This window comes from Ochotona curzoniae, unplaced genomic scaffold (genome assembly GCF_017591425.1).
Source record: "Ochotona curzoniae isolate NIBS_2020 unplaced genomic scaffold, NIBS_Ocur_1.0 contig_908, whole genome shotgun sequence".
Taxonomy (NCBI): domain Eukaryota; kingdom Metazoa; phylum Chordata; class Mammalia; order Lagomorpha; family Ochotonidae; genus Ochotona; species Ochotona curzoniae.
The window spans coordinates 16,182,869-16,201,718 of NW_024466607.1; the positions used below are offsets into that span (position 1 = coordinate 16,182,869).

At 58.2% G+C, this 18,850-nt stretch overlaps 1 protein-coding gene across 3 annotated transcripts in view; it reads right to left on the reverse strand.

The window, feature by feature from the left end:
• Nucleotides 1–3,573: 3,573 nt before the first annotated feature.
• The window catches only part of CACNA2D2 (calcium voltage-gated channel auxiliary subunit alpha2delta 2), a 126,639-nt gene continuing 111,362 nt past the window's right edge, over nucleotides 3,574–18,850 (reverse strand). Inside the window, exons 7-39 of one of the 3 annotated variants that reach the window (XM_040994532.1) lie at nucleotides 17,835–17,966; nucleotides 17,641–17,698; nucleotides 16,948–16,998; nucleotides 16,729–16,828; nucleotides 16,445–16,603; nucleotides 16,073–16,180; nucleotides 15,892–15,970; nucleotides 15,332–15,381; nucleotides 15,054–15,143; nucleotides 14,794–14,865; nucleotides 14,556–14,630; nucleotides 14,007–14,081; nucleotides 13,856–13,927; nucleotides 13,712–13,783; nucleotides 13,569–13,630; nucleotides 12,600–12,676; nucleotides 11,393–11,413; nucleotides 8,686–8,746; nucleotides 6,692–6,789; nucleotides 6,443–6,533; nucleotides 6,270–6,332; nucleotides 6,030–6,133; nucleotides 5,768–5,866; nucleotides 5,588–5,676; nucleotides 5,345–5,392; nucleotides 5,041–5,112; nucleotides 4,799–4,951; nucleotides 4,609–4,661; nucleotides 4,466–4,521; nucleotides 4,203–4,329; nucleotides 3,999–4,108; nucleotides 3,813–3,895; nucleotides 3,574–3,721 (exon numbers count right to left, since the gene is read on the reverse strand). In XM_040994532.1, coding sequence (XP_040850466.1) covers nucleotides 3,581–3,721; nucleotides 3,813–3,895; nucleotides 3,999–4,108; nucleotides 4,203–4,329; nucleotides 4,466–4,521; nucleotides 4,609–4,661; nucleotides 4,799–4,951; nucleotides 5,041–5,112; nucleotides 5,345–5,392; nucleotides 5,588–5,676; nucleotides 5,768–5,866; nucleotides 6,030–6,133; nucleotides 6,270–6,332; nucleotides 6,443–6,533; nucleotides 6,692–6,789; nucleotides 8,686–8,746; nucleotides 11,393–11,413; nucleotides 12,600–12,676; nucleotides 13,569–13,630; nucleotides 13,712–13,783; nucleotides 13,856–13,927; nucleotides 14,007–14,081; nucleotides 14,556–14,630; nucleotides 14,794–14,865; nucleotides 15,054–15,143; nucleotides 15,332–15,381; nucleotides 15,892–15,970; nucleotides 16,073–16,180; nucleotides 16,445–16,603; nucleotides 16,729–16,828; nucleotides 16,948–16,998; nucleotides 17,641–17,698; nucleotides 17,835–17,966 — 2,801 coding nt within the window. In that variant the 3' untranslated portion in view covers nucleotides 3,574–3,580. Of the gene's footprint in view, nucleotides 3,722–3,812; nucleotides 3,896–3,998; nucleotides 4,109–4,202; nucleotides 4,330–4,465; nucleotides 4,522–4,608; nucleotides 4,662–4,798; nucleotides 4,952–5,040; nucleotides 5,113–5,344; nucleotides 5,396–5,587; nucleotides 5,677–5,767; nucleotides 5,867–6,029; nucleotides 6,134–6,269; nucleotides 6,333–6,442; nucleotides 6,534–6,691; nucleotides 6,790–8,685; nucleotides 8,747–11,392; nucleotides 11,414–12,599; nucleotides 12,677–13,568; nucleotides 13,631–13,711; nucleotides 13,784–13,855; nucleotides 13,928–14,006; nucleotides 14,082–14,555; nucleotides 14,631–14,793; nucleotides 14,866–15,053; nucleotides 15,144–15,331; nucleotides 15,382–15,891; nucleotides 15,971–16,072; nucleotides 16,181–16,444; nucleotides 16,604–16,728; nucleotides 16,829–16,947; nucleotides 16,999–17,640; nucleotides 17,699–17,834; nucleotides 17,967–18,850 lie in introns of all 3 variants that reach the window. The other 2 variants (XM_040994533.1, XM_040994534.1) reach the window with 2 other exon arrangements.

Below are 18,850 nucleotides of genomic sequence, written 5' to 3' on the forward strand. Positions count from 1 at the left end.
GGGTACGGGAGGAGCTGGGTTCCGGATGGAACTACAAATCCCAGAAGGCTACACGCGAGCACAATTCCTGTCGGTGATGCGAGCGTATGCTGGGAGTTGTAGTTCTCAGCTCCCTTTCTGCTGGTTCTTGGCGGTAAAGATGGAGAGGTGAGGTGGGGTGAGAGGGTAGGCGATGGAGGCAGGTAGGGGGGAGTAGCTGTGCCTCGGGCCACACGCTTGCCGAACTGTTCTGGAAGAGTGGCTCTATTTGTGCGTGTACACCTGTTCCTGTAGGCAGGGATGTGGGTCAGGAAATTGGCTGATGCTGGTGAATGTGCGAGTGTGTGGGGATTCCACGGGCTTGACCCAGGCTGGAATCCTTGCTCTACCATTTAGTGGTTGTGTGATACTGGCCAAGTTCCAGGACTTTTTTGAAACTCGAGTTCCTGGACCGTGAAATGCAGATGATGGAAGAACCTTTCTACCCTAAAGGGGAACAGGAGTATCAAATGCCTGTCCACTCATTTGGACACGAGTGATGAGGACCTGAACCTAGGAACCCCTGTCCTACAAGGGTAGGGCTGGGCTGCCCTCTCTGACTCTATTTCCCACCAGGCTTGTTAGAGCAGCTAGGGTAAGAGAGATAGTCCCCACAGCCTGGACACCCCAATTCACATTACCCCAGTTTCTGGCAGGTTCTTTCCTATGGTAGATATGCATGAGTCATCTTTTAAAAATGTGTGCATGATGACAGCCTAAAGGGACTTTACATGGTGAAGAATCCCTGCTTTTCAACCTGTTTATCTTGTGGATGTCGGTGCCCTCCAGGCTTCACACCAGACTCAAAAAACCAAAGTACAGAGCACTCAGTCAATTCTGGAGGAACAAAGTATTTTTTAATATAAGCATGCTTCTTGTTTTAGTTCAAGTACCTGCCATGTCATACCTGAAACATACTTCCCTACTACACAAGTTGGGATCTGAAGCTCCAAGTGGATCAGGTGTTGTGTGTTCCCCCTGGTAACCTCACCTCTGGGCCTTTGGGGCTGCTGCAGGGCATTGTGGCGAGGGGCTAGGCGATGGGGCCAAGCCCTGGCTTTAGTCTGAGGCCTCCAGCGCCCTCCTTCATGTGTAGCATCTGACTCCACCTCACCTTGGCCCTTCCTTTCTGAAACCTTCATTGGGACAGAAGATTGCTCCTCTCTTGCTTATCTGAGCTATGGGGAAACACAAACTCCTAAGATGGTGATGGGGACCCAGCTGCTGCCGCAGCCTGCTCTGCAAGTGCTGGAGAAAGACAGGGAGCTCTGTGTGCTGACTAGAGTTACACTGACCTGGGCTGGCTATGAAGCAGGTTAAGATGCATGCATGAGCTTAGGCCTGCCCTATGGAGGTTTAGAGACAGCATCCACTTGGCCAGCTTCTAGACTGCAGGGCGGGTGTGTGGCAGTGAGGTCACCAGCACCCAGTCAGGCTCATGGAGCTGTCTGTCACCACATCGTGGATGCCTGTCCCTGTCTTCACTGGCTGGCCCAGCTGCTTTCCTCCAGGTTCTTTGAGGAGAGGGGTGGCTTTGCCATTCATTAAAGACAGCTTTCTCCTGAAGCTTTTGAGGGAGAAGCTGTTAAGTATGTCAAGAGCCTGCACTCACTAAGCCAGACCCCATGGCCAGCGCTGACCTGGGCCATTGTCCTCGTCACCACCCAGTTGTCACCCTCAGGGCTTACACAGTGCATGGAGACTGTTTTGAAGTGAAAATATGAACATTATTTAATAACTGATCTTCTGTAATAAACCATTTGAAAATATTTTACAAGGAATCACACACAACAGTATTTTACAAAGTTTCTCGACTTTTTGTCGCTGTTGTTTTTCCGACTTGTCTGTACAAAATCGAACAAACAAAACAAAACAAAAAAAAAGGGCAGAGAAAAGGAAATGGCCCCCCAGTCCCCCAGCCTGAGGTGAGGGGGTAGCTGGGTTGGTGGGAGATGAGCAGGATTGGACCCAGCTGGGGGTTGGATGACTACCTGATGGGGATTGTTTTGTCTGTTTTTCTGTTTGCTTTTTTAAACTTAAAATATATATTTTCTGTATATTGTTGTTTCTTTTTAGTTTTTATATTCTCCATTGAGCACCTGACTACACTACAGTTACACACACGCCCCCCCGCAGGGCATGGCTGACATCTGGGGAGTGGCATACGTTAAGGATGCCTCACCCTGACACCAGCAGCGGGCATGGACCATATACACACACTGAGAAAGCAACAAGCAACATGACATTAATTAATGGAGCCATTAATTAATGCATCCCCCTCCCCCCTCCTCCCGGTCCATCAAAGCCCCATGGCCATATCCCTGTGCCCTGGCCTCCCCCCACCCCCAACGGCCCCCAGGCTGGGACGCCTTTGGGGGAAATGACCAGAACGAACAGTATCAAGTGATATGCCTGGGCCAGCTTCTGTGGGTGCACAGAGTGTGTATGTGTGTGTGTGTGTGTGTGTATGTGTGCGCACACGTGCAAATTCAGGTATGTGTTCAGCAGGGAAGGGGCATTTGGCCTCCTGGGGGCAGGGTGTGTGTGTGTGTGTGTGTGTGCACACGCACGTGTGTGAGGGGAAAGAGATGGGGAATCGGCACAGGCCTGAGTGTGGAAGGACTAGTCTGGGGTGGGATGGCCCAGCCAGGAGAGACTGAGCCACCCCTGCTAAGGCAAAGGGTAATGAATGGTGGGGGGTTCCTCTGCCAAGGGGGCAGGCAGTGGCCGGTGGCTGTGTTGGGGGCTGACGAACTAGTGAGAAATGGTTACAATGAGCACCTGGCAGGGTAAGGGGCACTTAGGGAACACTGGTAGCAGGGGTGGGACAGAGGGTCTTCACCCTCTGCCCTAGCATTTGGCACTGTTTGACATTCAGCTGGGGTTCGGGGTGGACGGTGAGGATGAGATGGAGTGTGCAGGCAGGTGACACCCTCCCACCAACCCCTGGCCCTAGGTAAGGCTTTGTGAGCCCCCACCCACTCCAACTATGGTATACTGTGTGTGTGTGTGTGTGTGTGTGTGTGTGTGTGTGTTCGTTCTAGGGTTTGTTTTGATTTGAGTCCAGTTTCTGCCCTCAGGGATTCAGGTGTGTGCAGGGTTATTATGTCTAAGCAGTTGTCACGGGGACTTTCGCACACCTGCAGGGCTGGGGGTGAGGGACACGGGAACCTCAGGCCGCCTCTCCTGCCAGGATTTAAGCCGGGATGTCCAGGCCTCAGCAACTGCCCGTCTGTCCTCCCTCCTTCCCTCTACTGTAGGAGAAACCAGTTTGGGGGTGCCTAGAGGAGTCCAGCTGAGGCAGGGTGGGCAGCGGAGGCCTGGTTTGGCACCAGTACAGGTGGCTTCCACCTCCCAGCTCGCTGGGGGAGAACCTGGTGGGGATGGAGGATCCGAGGACACTCCACAGTCCGATGTGGATGGAGTGCCAAGGCCCGTGGTGGTCCCCTCCTTTGGGGCTCCCCCACCCCAAGGCGCACGTCCTTTGGGGAGGGAGAAGGGACCGAGGCTCCAGTGCGGGAGCACGCGCGAGGGAAGGGAGGGGGCAGCCGGGCGGGGGCGTTCAGGGGCGGCGCGAGGCGTGGGAGTGGACTTGGGGCTGCGGCCGCGGCGGCAGGCCCAGAAGGAGCAGCAGCTGCAGCGACACCAGGACGCCCAGCGACGGCGGGAAGGAGGCTCCGCGGCCGCAGTCTGAGGTATCTTCCTGCGGGGACAGACGAGGGACGGGTCCGCCTGGCTGCACGCCCGCGGGAGCCGGGAGGACCGCCCAGGCCGCCGCTCCCCAGCCCCCTCACCGTCGCGTTGTAGTCGAAGCAGATGTGCGGGCCTCTCCGGTATCGCGGTCTCTGCACCAGCTCACATTGCTCCGGGCCGTCCGCTGGGCATGGGTGGGGAGTCAAGGAGGAGGCGGCAGGGGCACCTCGACGCGGGGCCGCGGGGCAGAGGGCCGCGGGCGGTGGGGGAGCGCGGGGGCAGGATACAGTGCGTCTCCTTCTGCAGCAGTCGGCCAGCCTCGCACTGGCTGCACAGCGGCTTCTCGGCCACCACGAAGAGAAGGTTGGTGTTGGTCAGCCTCTGCGCGTGGAAGAGCCTGCAGGGTGCAGGAGAGGCAGCGCCTCGAGGCTGGCCCCGCCCCGGCAGGAGCCCCGCCCCAACCCCTCCTCTAACCCCGCCCCTGGCATCACCTGGAGCAGTTTCCGCAGTCGATGATGGCGTTGTAGGAGGCGTTCACCGAGCCGAAGTAGTACTGGGTCTGCTTCATCACGCAGCTGCTTTCTCGTGCCTCGGGACTCCCCTCGGCCTCCGTGGGGTCTGCAGGGCCCAGAGCGCCTCAGCCCCACTCACAGGCCCGCCGGGGTCACTCTTGGGCTTTCATCTGGTTCAGCCCTCACACCCTCCCCTCTCCTCTCTTAGATTGGATACTGCAATGTGAGGCGGGGCTACGTACCCGCCTGGAACCAGCTGTGGTAGATGAGGCCATACAGAAGCTGCTGGAACAATGACCTGCCGAAGGGGCAGGGGGCACCGAGTGGGGGTGGTCAGCGGAGGTCAGAGGACACTTTCTCTGCTCACCTCCCCCTGGGTACTCACCAGGCAGCAGCAGAAGTCCACCAGGCCAGGTTAAGGAAATCCGCGATAGTGGGCTGCAGCAGGGAGAGGGTGTGGGCTAGCTGCACCCTGCCTACCCCTGGACACTCCAACCCCTCAGATGTCAGGGGTGGGGGTCACATGTGGGAAAACCTCCTGCCCCTCCCAGGCATCTCTGCATGTGCAGGCTCACCACAAACACTCCTCGGGGTGCAGCACCCAAGTTGCCAGGGGGCTGGGGGGCGCAGGCTGCCTGGTAGTCATAGGACTCCTTGCGGGTGTAGAAGGAGTTGTTATAGAGGGCCAGCATCAGGTTGGCGTCCACCTCACTGAAGAACCTGCCCACCTGTGGATGGATGCCAGGAGGGAGCCATGGTCAGGGCTGGCAGTACTACCCCCTAAAATTCCCCCAACACGTTTCCTCTTGCTCCTCACCTGGTCCCATTGATGGTTCTGGTTTGACAGCACCAGGAATCCTCCATCATCAATGAGGACACAGAGGAGGTCCTGAGAGGTCAGGAAGAAGCAGAGGGGCTGGACAACAACCTTACAGGCCCTGGCATAGCAGTGGCCCAGGGAGATCTGGGAGTGCATCTTCCTGCCTCCCTGCCCAGACTGAGCAAGGATGTGAAGTTAGGGTGAGATATTGAGGCCACACTTGGCCAGGAGTGGTGGCTAGAACTAACAAGTCTAGAGTGAGGGGAACCTGAGGTCTGGGGCAGGCTTGGGGCATACGCACCTCATTGTTGACCTCGCAGTCCATCTCACAGTGGCTGCTAGGGCCGCACTGCTGGTCAGAGAGCAAGGACTGTCAATCCACCTTCCAGCTTTCCTCCCTCCCATTGCCCTTAGTGCATCTGATGTCTCAGGCCACTGCAGCAGCCCCGGCTTCCACATGGCCTTCTGGGAGGCCTGTTGGGTATCCCTGGGTACTCCAGGAAGGACACTACTGGGCTCACTGCCCCTTCCACTGCTGCAATACCTTATGAGGCTGGTCCTGGTGGGTACGGTTGCTGGCGAGCACCTTGAACTTCTCAGCCCAAGCCTCCAGATCCAGCTTGACGCCCACCACTTTGAAGGAGAGCAAGGGGCCATCAGTGCGGCTTGCCTGGGCAGTCCCCTGCCTGCTGCCTCACTCCCCACATGTATCCTGGGCATTCACCTGCTGGCCTCAGGGTACGACCACCCAGGCTGAGCTCCACTGCCGTGCTGACAAGAATGCCCACTGTGTCGTTCTCCAGTTCCAGCTGCCTCAATAGGGCTGTGGGGTCTGCAGTTAGGAGTGGGGCGGGGTGGCAGCCCAGACCCAGGAGCCCAAGCCAGGGGGCATGCAGAACACATTCAGCACAAGGTCTGACACAGCCAGCCACTTCCTGGTGGCAGAGGGCACATGGCTGAGCGGGCTGGGCTCCCAGGACACTCACCATCCTGCTGTGGGGGCTTGAAGATGTAACCATGGTTATCCAGGCTGCGGCGGTAGAAGCTGGCATTGAAGGGCTCAGGGTTCTCTGTCCAGTCCTCAGCTGCTCTAGAGCACCCAAGGGAGGCAGAGGTCAGTAGGTGAGGGGCACTGTGGTCCCAGCAGATTCAAAGAGTCCCGGGCAGCAGGACAGGGTCAGAGTCCCAGGCAGGGCACAGTGTTGGCTGCTAGGTTGGTCACTTACTTATTGGGGAAGACGCGAGTGATGCCACCATCAGTGGCAGCGAACACAGACAGTAGGCTGTACCTGGGGGCAGTGGGGAGGAGGGCTGGAGTCACAGACCTGCCTTCTGTGAGGCAGGCCAGCTCTCTGGGCCCATCCCAGCCTCCTGCCCCCGCAGGCTGAGTGGTGCCTACGTGTTGAGATCCTGATCCCGCCACACACGCTCCACCAGTTGCTGGGTGATGCCTGTATCCAAGATGAGGTTGTGGAGCAGGAAGTTGTTGCCTGAAACAGGGGGGCAGGTGTCTCCTTGCAGCTCCTCGTCCCTGAGGGACTCCCAGAAGCCCTTCCCATGGCTTGGCCCAGGCCCTGCATATTTCTACACGGGCCCAGTTTCTGGGCTTGCTTGGGGCTGCCCCTTGGCTGTCCTGCCAGGCACTCACACTGCTTGGAGTCCGGAGTGACTTTCTCCATAAGTTCAATGAAGTTCTTCAGGAACTCGGTGTTGTTGTCTGAGGCATTCAGGTCCTTGCAATACTCTCTGGGGGTGGGGAGGGGCGAGAAGAGAGGGCTCGGAGGGGCTGGACAGTGGGCTGTGGGGCCAGGCTTCCTGTGAGGCCAGTGGTCCCACTGGCTGAGAAGAGGATGGGTTGCCCAGGCCTCTTGAGGCTCCTGCGACTTTGTGTGTCCCTTGCCCACGTGTCGGGCAGGCAGTGCTGACGCCACAGCGAGGGTCTGCTTCCTTCTCCCTGTCAGGCTGCTCTTGTATATAGCCGGACCCAGATGGCATACCTGGGGCCTGGCTCACCAATCTCTGTGCCCTGCAGCTGTCAGCAAGCAGGGGGTGGGCCCAAGGACCCGCCCTGGTGTCTTGTGAGCCAGGGTTTGAGGCCCCATCTGCTGTATACCCTAGGGCAGCTCACTTGGGGTCCCTGAGACTTGTTCCTACCATGCAGAGGGTGGGTGTGGGGGGTCAATGCTGTCCCCTCTGCATAGAATGCTCCTCCCCCAGAGTTGGTAGTCCAATTTGCTTCCTTCCTGAGGGCTCTCAAGCTCTGGGTCCAGGGAACATGGCGGCTGTGGGCATGTTGCCAGCTGCCTGGGTTTCTGCTCTCTAGAAGTCTCAGCAGGAGAAACCACCTCTCTGGCCCAGTCTTCCCTTCATGGGGACTGCCCATCAGCCTGTGGGACAGCTGTTTTCTTGGCATTTAGAACATGTGCCACTCCCCTCGGCTGTGCTGGGCTTAGAGCTGGGCAGCTTTAGCCTTGGCTTACTCCTTGCCCCCTAAGGCCTTCATGTTGTGTCCAGCCTACATGTCTGTGCCTTGAGGGTGCAGCTGCCACACCCAGAATGACAGTCACACAGCAGCTGGATCACTCGCAGCCCCTCCCATGCATACAGCACACACATTCACCTGTGTGGGCCTCACTCACCCTGCGTGTACTTCACAGGCGTACTTGGGAGACCAAACCAGATGCAAGGGTCACAGAGACACATATGGTCTCTACCTTCAGGGTCACATCGGCCACGCGGGCATTTGCCACATTCCCACAGTCACTTCTGCCCAGAGCCCACCATGGGGGTACACTTGGACCCTTACACATACAATGATTCACAGACACAAACACACATCTACAGAGTCACAAAGAAATGTGTGGGTGTGAGCACGCCCGTGCATACACACAGAGGTCGGGATGCCCAGAGCCCCTGTGAGGTGCCCAAGAATGCCCAGAGTCTCATTCAGCTGTACCCATGTGCCATCCTCTTAAGTCCAGGTCATGGAGGGGGGTTCAGCATCTGGAGGCCCAAGGCAGAGCCATGTGCACGTGGACTTGTGTGTGCACGAGCGTGCGACCCAGCTGTGGCCCAGGCCTAAGCCTGCTCTGGGTCCCTGCCCCCCACTTACTCAGAGAGCTCTGCAGAGCCTTGCCCTCCTCCCCACGCTCTCCCTCCCCTCATTCTCAGGGAGCCGCCCACACTTAGGACTCAGCGCTGCCCACAGAGGCTCTGGCTGGCTCAGCCCCTGGACCCACACAATCACCAAGTGACACAGGACAAGGGAGGGGGAAGGGGACGGGCAGGAGGATGGGCAGGGCACCACACACCAGAACAGCAGCTGCCCAGCGAAAGGGGTTGAGCCAGGCTCCTTCTTGGTTGCCTGGGAGGGCAGAGGAGCTCAGTGGAGAGTGCAGAGCCCTCCTGCCCCAGGCCTGGTCGGGGCCAGGGCTGGGGCTGTGGGGCCTGCTGGCCACTGCTGCCTGGTGCGGCTACATGGCCTGGGTATGCACATGGGCGCGCATACCGGGCTATGTGTGGGGCTGGGGTGACACTGCACAGGACACAGACACACAGAGCTCCAGGCAGCAGTGCGGGAGGCAGGGCCAGGGCGGTCGGGGGGCGGGGAGGACACCTCAGCAAGGCCACACGCAAAGCTACCTGGGAGCAATGAAAACATGTCCTTCAGACTCAAAGCTGCTGGGGAGCAGGAACTCAAAATCTGCAACAGAAACGGGGGGTTATCCGGCGGGAGCTGGGGGGAGGTGGGAGGCCACGGGGCTCAGAGCTGATGGGGCTGGGATGGGGAATTGGGGAGAGGGTGGCTTGGAGGAAGAGGGGACCCGCCACGTCCATGTTCGGGTTTGAGCCAGAGTTGGGACTGGTGGAGGGCTGGGGGAAAGGGAGTGGAGGCTGTGGAGACTAGAGCATGGCATCACGGGAAGAGGGAAGTTATAGCCAATATGTTGCCCGGGTCTGGTCCTCTGTCGGCAGTGAGTCCCTTGGCGTGGCTGTATATGCTTCCATACGGCTGTATAGCACATATACACGGACACACACACACACACATATATACACACACTGCTATATATGTGCATGGTCTGGGGAGATGCCAGTTTTGTTCTGATTGTTACATCCGTCATGGAGAAAAAAACAAAAACAAAAACAAAAAACCACATGCGGAGCTCCCTTTGCCTCCGAAGAGACTTTGAGGAAGGGAATCGGCTTTTGACTGCGGATTCTCCCCGCACTCTCTTTGCCACAGCTGTTTGCATTTTAGTATGTCTTGCTTTGGTTCCACGTCAGGCATCAACATGGCCAAACCGAGGGGGTGGGAATCTCTCACGGGCACAGACAGTCCAACCAGAGACGGGGATGGGCGGCAGTGCATTGTGGGGGTCTGGTGGGACCCAAGGCTGGGTGAAGGGAGACCCTTAGGGTGCAGGACTGCTGATGCAGGGTGGGAGGGGAGTGTGGGAGCCAAGAGGGGTTGGGCTTGTTGTGGAGCCAGCACACCTGGGAGCCTGAGAAGCAGGTGGGGAAGAAGGAATGGGGTCTCTACCCTCTGAGGACTTTTCCGGGCTCAGAGAAGCCAGGCAGGAATTCTGGGGGCTTAAGTAGGGCAGGTGATCTGTGCCTAGGCTTATAAGCTCTGTGTGTGTGTGTGTGTGTGTGTGTGTGTGTGAGAGAGAGAGAGAGAGAGAGAGAAAGAAACAAGAGAGAGAGGGCAAGCACATGGGTACGTGTGTTTACATATGTAGGGGTGTGCATGTGCTTAAGTGTGTGGGTGAAGTAAAGCTGAAGATGTGGTCTTTGGAGCTCTGACCTCCCCCTTCCCAGCCGTTTGCATGTGGGAGGTGTCTGTCTGCTTCTGGCCTGATGCCCCCTGGGCATTCCACAGTCCCATCTTGTTGTCTTCACCATCTTCATTATCATATTTCCATCCCTGTCCCCAGCAGTTTATCTTCTAGGGATTGGGACTATTACCTGTTCCCTAATACACCCACAATGCACTGTGAGATTCCGGGTTAGGTGGGACTCAGGGTGCTTGGAGGGGCTGGGGAATCACTGGTTGGACTGTTCCTTTCTGATAGGACTGTGAGGCAGGGTTTGGGCACAAGCTTATGGGGAAGGGAGGGAGGAGAAGAGGAGAAATAAAAAGGGAGAAGGGGCAGGGAGGGGACCTAGGCTGTGGTTGTCATTGTTTCCAGAGCCCTGCATTTCAGGGGTCAGTGGGTGGGGTGTGCGGGGTGAGGAGAAAAAGACAACTCAAACCAGTGGGAGTAGGACATGTCTCCCACCTCCACCCGAGCCAGGGTGAGGCTGTATCCCCGGGCAGGACAGAGTCTAGAAGGATTCTTGGGAGCCAGATTCCAGGTCATGGGGACATGCCCTCGTAGCTCTCCATGCTCCATCTGCCCTAACATTCCCTCAAAGGGATGGCTTTGTCTGTGCCAGTAGCATTTATGTTCTTTCCTCCATCCCCTTGTTCTCGGCCAGGGCCTGGAAGGCCCCTGGCCAGCTTTCTTGGACACCTTGGAGTGTCAGGGCCTCAGTCTTCACACCCAGCCTTATTTCCTTGATGCTCCTTTGCCACCCCTCGGGATGGACAGATCCCATTCTGTCCCTGGCCGAGCCTGCCCACAGTCCCTGAGTCAGTCAGTGTTCATTTCCCCAAGGGAACACTTTGCCACACCTGCTGAGCCTCAGCAGGAGCTGCAGGGTCCACAGGCCTTAGCAAAGATGCCGGGAGTGGCTGAGGTGGCAGAGTGGGGGTTTCAACATCTAGGGCAGTCCCAAAGTTGGTAGGATCACCTTAAATATCCAGCCTGCCCCTCCGCTGCCCCTCTGCCTCAGGTAGAAGTGTGAGGCTGCCAAGCCTTTCTGCCTCCATCCTTGGGTGGATGCCAGCTCTGGAGGTCTGACAGAGCAAAGGAGGACACTGTTAAGAGGAAGCTGGCCCCTTTCCCAAAGCCCCTGCATCTTGGGCTTCTGTCCTGCTGGGTGGGAGGGGGTGCAGAGACCTGCAGCCCTGGACCCACTGTTGAGTTGTCTTGAAGAGACAGGGGAGGTCGAGGTTGGGGAGGGGCAGGGGCCTTTCTAAAGGGAGTGAGGAGTACAGGTTATAAGGAAGGGGCCTGGGCCCTTGGAACACACTGGAGAATACCCTCCAGCCATGGCCAGGGAGAGGGCCGTCCACTAGAACGGATGGAGGAGTCAGAGGAAGGTGAGAACCAGAAGAGCCAAGGGGATACTGGGAGGGGAGCCCCAGAGAGCAGGGGTTTGGCTGGTCCTGGGCAGGGAGGGGGGCAAGCAGGGGTGTAAGGGCGGGGAAGGGGGAGGGTGCACTGGTTCTGAATATACTTGCCCTTCAGTTTGCTGATTGGCACTGGGACAGTCCACCAAGAGAGAAAGCGAGGAAAACAAAAACAACACAAACACAAAACAAACGAAAAGGGGGAGGGGGAGGGGAGGGGCACAAACAATATTTTATTCAATGGCTGTTTGAATGAAAATATTGTGTCTCATCATCATACCGAAAGGAAACTTCTTGCAAAAAACGACATGAGAGAGAAAGAGAGAGCAAGAAAACTCAAAGGAGATGAGCCCCAGGCGGCCAGGCAGGGGGGTTGGGGGCGGGTGCCTGGTGGGGCCGGAGCCCTAGCCTCCCTCCCAGTGACCTCAGGGGCAGGCAGGGCCACAGGCTCTGGAGACTGAGGCCTCTCACGAGAGACCCAGGGTGAGCAGGACATGCAGGAGTGAGCCACAGGCAGAGGGGAGAGAGTGGGTGGTAGCAGGAAGGACAGTGGGAGAGACGGATGGAGAGGGGAGGCAGATACCAGCATGAAGGGGAGGGAGAGGAGCAGGGAGCACAGTGGCAGGGCAGAGGGAGTGAGGGGGCAGCAGGGAGGTTGGGAGGGGCACAGGTGTAAACCAGTGTGGGAGAGAGACAAGGGACAAGGGTGCTAGGGTGGAGGAGAGCCATAGTGGAGGTGAGTGAGGGAACAGGGGATGAGGCGGGGGACAGGGGAGGCTGCAGAGGGGGAAGAGGAGCGAGGGGGGAGGAAGGAAGAGGGGCAGAGAGAGGGTTCAGAAGTCAGAAGTGAAAGGTGAGACAGGCAGAAGATGAGGCAGGAGGAAGAGGAAGAACTGAGGGAAATGAGGTGAAGTGAGGATGGGGAAGGAGGTGGAGAGAGACCCTGGGGCGGGAGCTGAGCAGGAAGCATGGGAGGGAGAGAAGAGGGGAGGGGGTGTCTTCCAAGAATGCAGCCCCCAGGGGTGTTCAGGGTAGGCAGGCTTGGGGGCGGGGAGAAGACACGGAATAGGAGAAACCAAAAACAGAAACCTCAACGGAAACTGTGAGAGAATGGTCTAGAATCAAATCTGAAAAGGCCAGCATGCAGATTTCCAGACTTTTGAAGGCCGGGGCCTCAGCCTGCAGGCACCTGGGGTGGGCAGACTGGGCAGGAGAGGCTATCCTGCCGGCAAGCAGTGGCTACTTGTGCTGCCTGGGACCGGCCGTGGTGCGGGGAGAGGCAGGGGTGCAGGGCGCAGGCAGGGGCCGGGCCACTTACACTTGACCTGCAGGATCTGGTCACTGAGGTTGGCTTGGAGGTAGAAGGTGCTATAAGGTGGGAGCACCAGCCCCAGGCTGGGGAGGAGAAAAGGAGTAGAGGTCACTGCTGGGGACAGGTGGGCCACACTGCACCCTTCCCCATGGCCTTGGATCTGGGCAGAGGTCTAAGCTGTGATCTGACTCTGCTTGGCTATGGTAGGGTCACAGCCTTGGAAATGCCTGGGGGTCCAGGTCTTGTCTCAAGAGTTCCTGGAGGCTTCTGAACTCCCACCCCTCAAGCCAATCACCACCCCATGACCACCCCAGCAGCCTCTTGCAGCACCCCGCCTGCCTGCTTGGCCTCCTCCGTTTGACCAGCAGCAGACTTGCAGAGGCTGGATCCGGGCTGTGAGCTAGCTGCCAGAGTGGGAGCTGCTACAGGACTGGGAGTTGCTACAGTACTGAGAACCGCGGTTCTAGCACACTCAGGTCTGGGAAAGCCAGCTCAAGGCAGGTCAGTTCTGCTATGGTGAGGGACAGCTGCAGGGTGGCCTTGCAATGTGGGGCATTTCTAAAGGCAGCAGCAGTGTGGCACACCCGGAGGATAACCTGTGCTGACAGGGGCCTGGCCCACAAGGTTGCCAGCTCCTCATCTCTTGTGCTGGCTGACAGCAGGCAGTGGAAGTGTTGAGACTGAAATCTCGGGTGTGGGCACCCAGGAGTGCAGCCCAGGCAGGAGGACTGGAGAGGGAGGTGGGGAAGGAGCCATCAGATGTGTTTGCTGTCCTCCACACAGGGCTGTGCTTGTTCCAGGAGGGCGAGGCTGAGGCCTTACAGGTGCTGGGTAGCCCAGGAGGTAGCAGGCAGCCTGGCTATGGGTACCCTCCTGGATTGGTGGGCACAGCGGTCCAGGGTGGGAGGGCTGCAGCTACTCAGGCCCCAGGGCTACGTGCCCTCTGCCTACCCACCCAGCCCTGATCTCACTTACCTGTAGTTTGTGCTCCTTATAGGCACCCAGGTGTAGTTCCGAATCACCTCATCTACGTACCTCTGGGAGAAAGGCAGGTCAGGTACTTGGCTAGCCAGCGCGGGCTGTGGGGTACAGAAGGTCCCTCTCCCCCACTGCCTCACCTCGTCCAGGGACTTGACCAACGTTCTGATCTGCTTGTGGCCCTTGTTGCCGTCAATCATACTCCGGCGGATCTGGGAGACAAGAGGCACGTGACGCCCAGTCCTCTGCACCTGCTCCTGGCCCTACCCACTCCAGCCCCTCACCTCCTCCTTGTTCTCATCCTCCAGCTCTGCATCCAGGAAGTCCAGAGTCACTGGCTCCCGGAAGTTGGTGGTCTGCAGGAGGCAGGGTGGGAAGTCAGGAGACCAAATCTCACAGGGTTTTCCCACACTCTATGCCAGCAGCCTGGCTTACCTGGGGCTTGAGGTTGGGATGCAGCAACACGTAGCCATTCAGGTCGATGGCAAACACATAGCCGTTAGCTCCAAGCTGAGGGTGCAGATCAGGGAGGGGGGCAGCTCAGGGTCTGGAGGACTAGGGAGGGATGCTCTGGACTCCATACCTCTCCTCCATCCTGTCTACCACCCTGCTAAGGGGTGCTGCTTGATCAACAAGCTGCAGAGCCATTAGCCTGGCCAGCAGGCTCGTTGGTCAGTATCTACAAATAACACTGGACTAGACAAGGCCAGGCCCACTTTGGTCACTTTTGCAATGTGATAACTAAATGGAATATTGGTTGGGCATTCATGCCAGCAAAGACTGACATGTTTGTAGCCTGGCCCTTAACAGCTGTCCCTAGTTCCGGGTCCAAGGCTCCCTCCTTAGGAAGCCTTCCCTGGTTCTCTGAACTCAGTGGTCCCATGGAGATGTGTCATCCCCTCAGCCTCCTTAGCTGCACCTGGCTGGTGTCCCTGGTGTCCTCAGAGGAGGCTGAGCAGGGCAGGCATACAGGTGGACACTCACCGTATAGTTGGGAGTCAGCCTCTTGATGTCATTCAGAGCCACATCAATGCCCATCACACCTAGGATCAGCTGGTTCTGGGAACAGAGGTGATGAGGGGAAGGGGCTCTGTGATGGGCTCAGTTCCCCAGAGTGCCCCTTCACCATCCACACCCAAGCCACTCTTCCAGGTCCATCTCACTTCCCTGTGCTCCCCTGCCCCTCCCAGCCACACCCAACACTCCTCCTGGGGGTCCTCACCTTCTTCTCTCCAGGGCCATCTTGTGTTAGGTTGAAGACAGGGAGGGTCCCTGTGACCACTAGCCCCAGTCCCTAGAGGCATAGGAAAATGGGGTCTTCTGTAGTCAGTCCTGCCCCAAGGGTTCAGAGGAGCTCGGGCATTGGTCCCCTTATTTCTCTTCTTTGGTTTCCTCAAGAGGGGGTCCTCAAGGGCCCTGACCCTGTGGCTACATTCCTGGGGAATGTTGCCCACCCCACCTCTCCCTTGCCAGAAGTCTTACCAGTGCATCCTCATACACGTTGGTCCATTGCACCTGCTTGGCCTCCTTGCCTGCCAGCACCATAGGCCTGCCCAACACGTCTAGATATTCCTGAGGACGAGGGGGCAGCAGGGGTGGCAAGTGCCCTTTCCTACTGCGTGCCCCCCCCCGCCTTCTGTCACCTTACGCACAGGAACATGTCCCCACACCCACCAGGGGGCGCACTTGACCCACAGCACTCAGCTTCTGGGGAAGCAACAGGACTGGGGGGAACGGCCTCCTCCCACCTCCAGTCTTACCTGTGTGTTGATGCGGATGGCTCCGATGGAAGGGATCTCAAAATAGTAACCTACGAAGGAAGGAGAGGCAAGGATGGGTCTGATTAGCACTGCAGGACAGGCAGCACTGGTGATCTTGCCTCTGTGACTGCTGTTCCATTTGTCCAACAGGCTCCTTCTTTTGATGTCATTCCCCCCAAACTCACAGCATTTTGTGCTCCCTGCCCTGCCACTGGGACCAACACTGAGGCAGCAAGGGCAAAGTGAATGGCAGGGGATGGGTAAGAGACGGGGTGGGAAGGGGAACCTGAAGCTCCTCATTCTAGAATGGTAGGGACAACCATGCTCCCTGCAGCCAGGTCCCAGCGCACAGACTTGATTGGCAGACAGATGCAGGAACAGATCCGCTGGGAGACAGACAGATGCATAGAAAGATGCTGAATTGTAAAGGGGTGGGCAAGGGCACGCTAGGCAGTACCCCAGATGGAACAATAGGCAGCCTTTGCAGGGAAAGATGGACAGACAGTGGACAACACCCCAACGGACAGTAGGCATGGCAGGCAGTGACCCTGGGGAGCTACCTTTGTTGGCACAGGCCATCCACTGCAGGGGTGTGACGTCGTAGTTGTGCTGCCCCACGGAGAAGGTGAACACGCGTACCTGTAGGAGCCTGAAGTTACTGTTTTGGCCACCAGAGAGCAGCATGCCTCCAAACTGAGCCCAAATCAGTACTAAGCCCTTCCCCCGGGGGGGCAGCCTCACCGTGCGGTTGGGCCAATTGTACTTCTCAAAGACGTCTTGCACGCGGTCCTCACCCCCGTCCGTGAACATCATGATCATCTTGTTGCAATTGGCCCGGGTAATGTTGGACTGGGCGGGGCGGGTGCAGAGTCAGATGGCTCTCAGCCCCTCCATGTCTAGGGTTTCCCTCCCTGGCCCTCTGGGCTTCCTCCTCAACCCCCCTGCAAACCACCAGCCCCTCGCCCCCACCAACAGCAGATGGTGCTCTGTGTTCCAGCTGCCTGTTTGGTGCTAACAAGGCCATCCGTCTTGATTTTCCCAGTGTCACTGAGCCTGGGTGCTTGCCTGCCCTCAGCCGCCCATCCACTGCCCCCTCCCCCCAGCGGGGCTCACGTTCTGCAGCTGGTCAAAGGCGTACTCAAAGCCGGCCTTGTAGCCTGTGGTGCCCTTGGCCACCATGCCCTGCACAGCTTCCTTGAACACCTTCTTGTTGCGCACGTTGGCCTGCACCAGGTGTGTGAAGCAGGACACTGGCTGTGCCTTCTCGTTAAACTGCAGGACGGTGAGGGTGGGATGAGGGTTTAGGCTCTCTGTCCAGCGCAGCAGCTGTGGCATAAAGCTGGCAGTGGTCACAGGAGCAGACTGGCCTTGTGCTTGTCTGCTGCCTTGGCACTCACCGAGGCCACGTTCACATAGTCATCATCAGATAGCGTGTCCAGCATCTCGCAGACGGACGTCTTCATTAGCTTCAGGGTCAGGCCGCTCACACTGCCACTCCTGGAGAGGTCGGGCAGAGGCCACTGAGGCACAGGCAGGACGCAGGGGCTCTTCTGTCTCCCCCTGCCACCCATGCTCCATGCAGCAGAGTCCAGACCCTGCCCATGTTGTCCACTCACACATCCACGATGATGACCATGTCCTTGGGTGATGAGGCCCCCTGGATGTACCTGTCCAGGAAAAGCCTCAGTTAGGGCTGGCAGCCCTAGGCCCTATGGGTCCTTGCTTCCTTCACCTCCACACCAATCCAATATGTTTCTACAGGGAGGCTGGGGGGCAGCACAGGGAGCCCAGGTTGAATAAAACAGACCCAGCCCTTGCTCATGTGTGAGTGATCTGGTCCCTGGGCAGGTCAATGAACCCCAGGAAGGGGAGCAGTAAATTCAGAGGGGAGTCAGGAGGCTGTCCCTGGCCTTAGTGGCAGGGATGAGCACCGTGCTGGGTAGAGCAGGTGGCAGGAAAGCAGTCATGAGTGGCTGCTCTGGAAGGGGGCACACCAAAGGGAGGTGTGTTCAGGTTTCCCAGCATGGACTGGGGGCTGGCTTGGTCACCCAGAAGAGGCTGCACCCACACTCTGGAGCCCCTACTGGTCCCAGCCCACAATCTAGAGGGGTGGGAAGTGCCAGCGGCAGCTGGGGGCAGAGGCAGCTGGGAGGCCTGCCTGGGTGATGGGCTCCATTTTCCAGTGGCAACGATGTGTGAAATGAAAATTGGATAGAGCTGGCTGTGCCCTGCTCGCAGGCCTGGATATGAGGAGGGAGGGAGGCAGGCAGGAGAGGCGGGGAGCCGAGGGGGTGCCCCTGCTCGCTCACCAGGGTCTCCTGCGCACATCGTACAGGTCGATCTTCTTGGGGGCTCGCCATGGGGTGGCTGTGGAAGGAAAGAAGGTGAGGCGAGACATGGCAGGGAAAGGCCATGTCTGAAGGGGTGGTCAGGCTGCACAGGAGAGGTTATTCCCACCCCACAGGCCCTGGGTCAGGTGCTTGGTTACGGGCGAGGCACCTACCCGGATAGTAGCGGGTGACACCGGTGGCACTTCCAAACACCTGCCACAGCAATGTGGGGTCACGCCTGCGGTTCTCAATGAACACATTCTCTAGAGCCTCTGTCCAGTTGAGTTCGTTGAGGATAACGGTGGCTGGGGAGGGGAAAGCAGGAGGCTGGGATGGAAAGCGCCTGCACTGTCCCTGCTGACTACCCCCCACCCCCCATTGTGACACTTAGAATGCTTCTCCCTTCCTCTGCCTATCCAGATTCCAACCCCCCACCCTTGGTCACAGCCCGGCTGGAGCTGTGCCAGTTTCTTAAAGTAGACCCTCTGGTCCTTACTCTTCCTCCCAAGCTGTCCAAAGAACAGCTCAGTGTGCCCTCCAGCCAGGTCCCACACGGACAGACTAGCAACTGTGGGCCCTGGGGAGAGGCTGCCCAGGTGGCAGAGAGCTGTGTGCTGGGGCCCCTCCCCCCAGTCCAGCAGGCTGCCTAGAGCTCAAGGCTGTCCCCCTCCACCCCCACCACTTTCCTTCCTCCCCTCGGGAGCTCACCCACTCAGCATGCACTCCAGGCCGCAGCCACAAGAAAGCAATTAAGGGCTCGCTGATGGGGCTGGAATTATTCAGCTATTAAGGCACCTGATAAGCTGGAAGCCACTCAGCTCCATGATTAATCAACTGGGGCCGGGAACAGGCAGAGGTGGGGGTGGGGGCTTTGGAGGGCAGGGGCGGTGCCAGGATTCTGGAATATGGGCATGTGCGCTTGCATGCATGTGCACACACATGCAGCTGGCATCCCCAGCAGGTACAGCTACAACCTGACCTCTGCTTCTAGCTGGCTGTGTGATCCCCTCACTCGGAAACTTACCTGCCCAGCAACTTGACCATGCCCGCAGACACAGGGCACTTGTATTCATACCCACACACTGCCTTCTAGTTCTGAGAGGACCCTGGTGTATCCAGCTCTCACAGTCCACCCCGGTCCAGCTCCAACGCCTGCCAGACCCACCTCACCACACTCAGAGGAATGGGC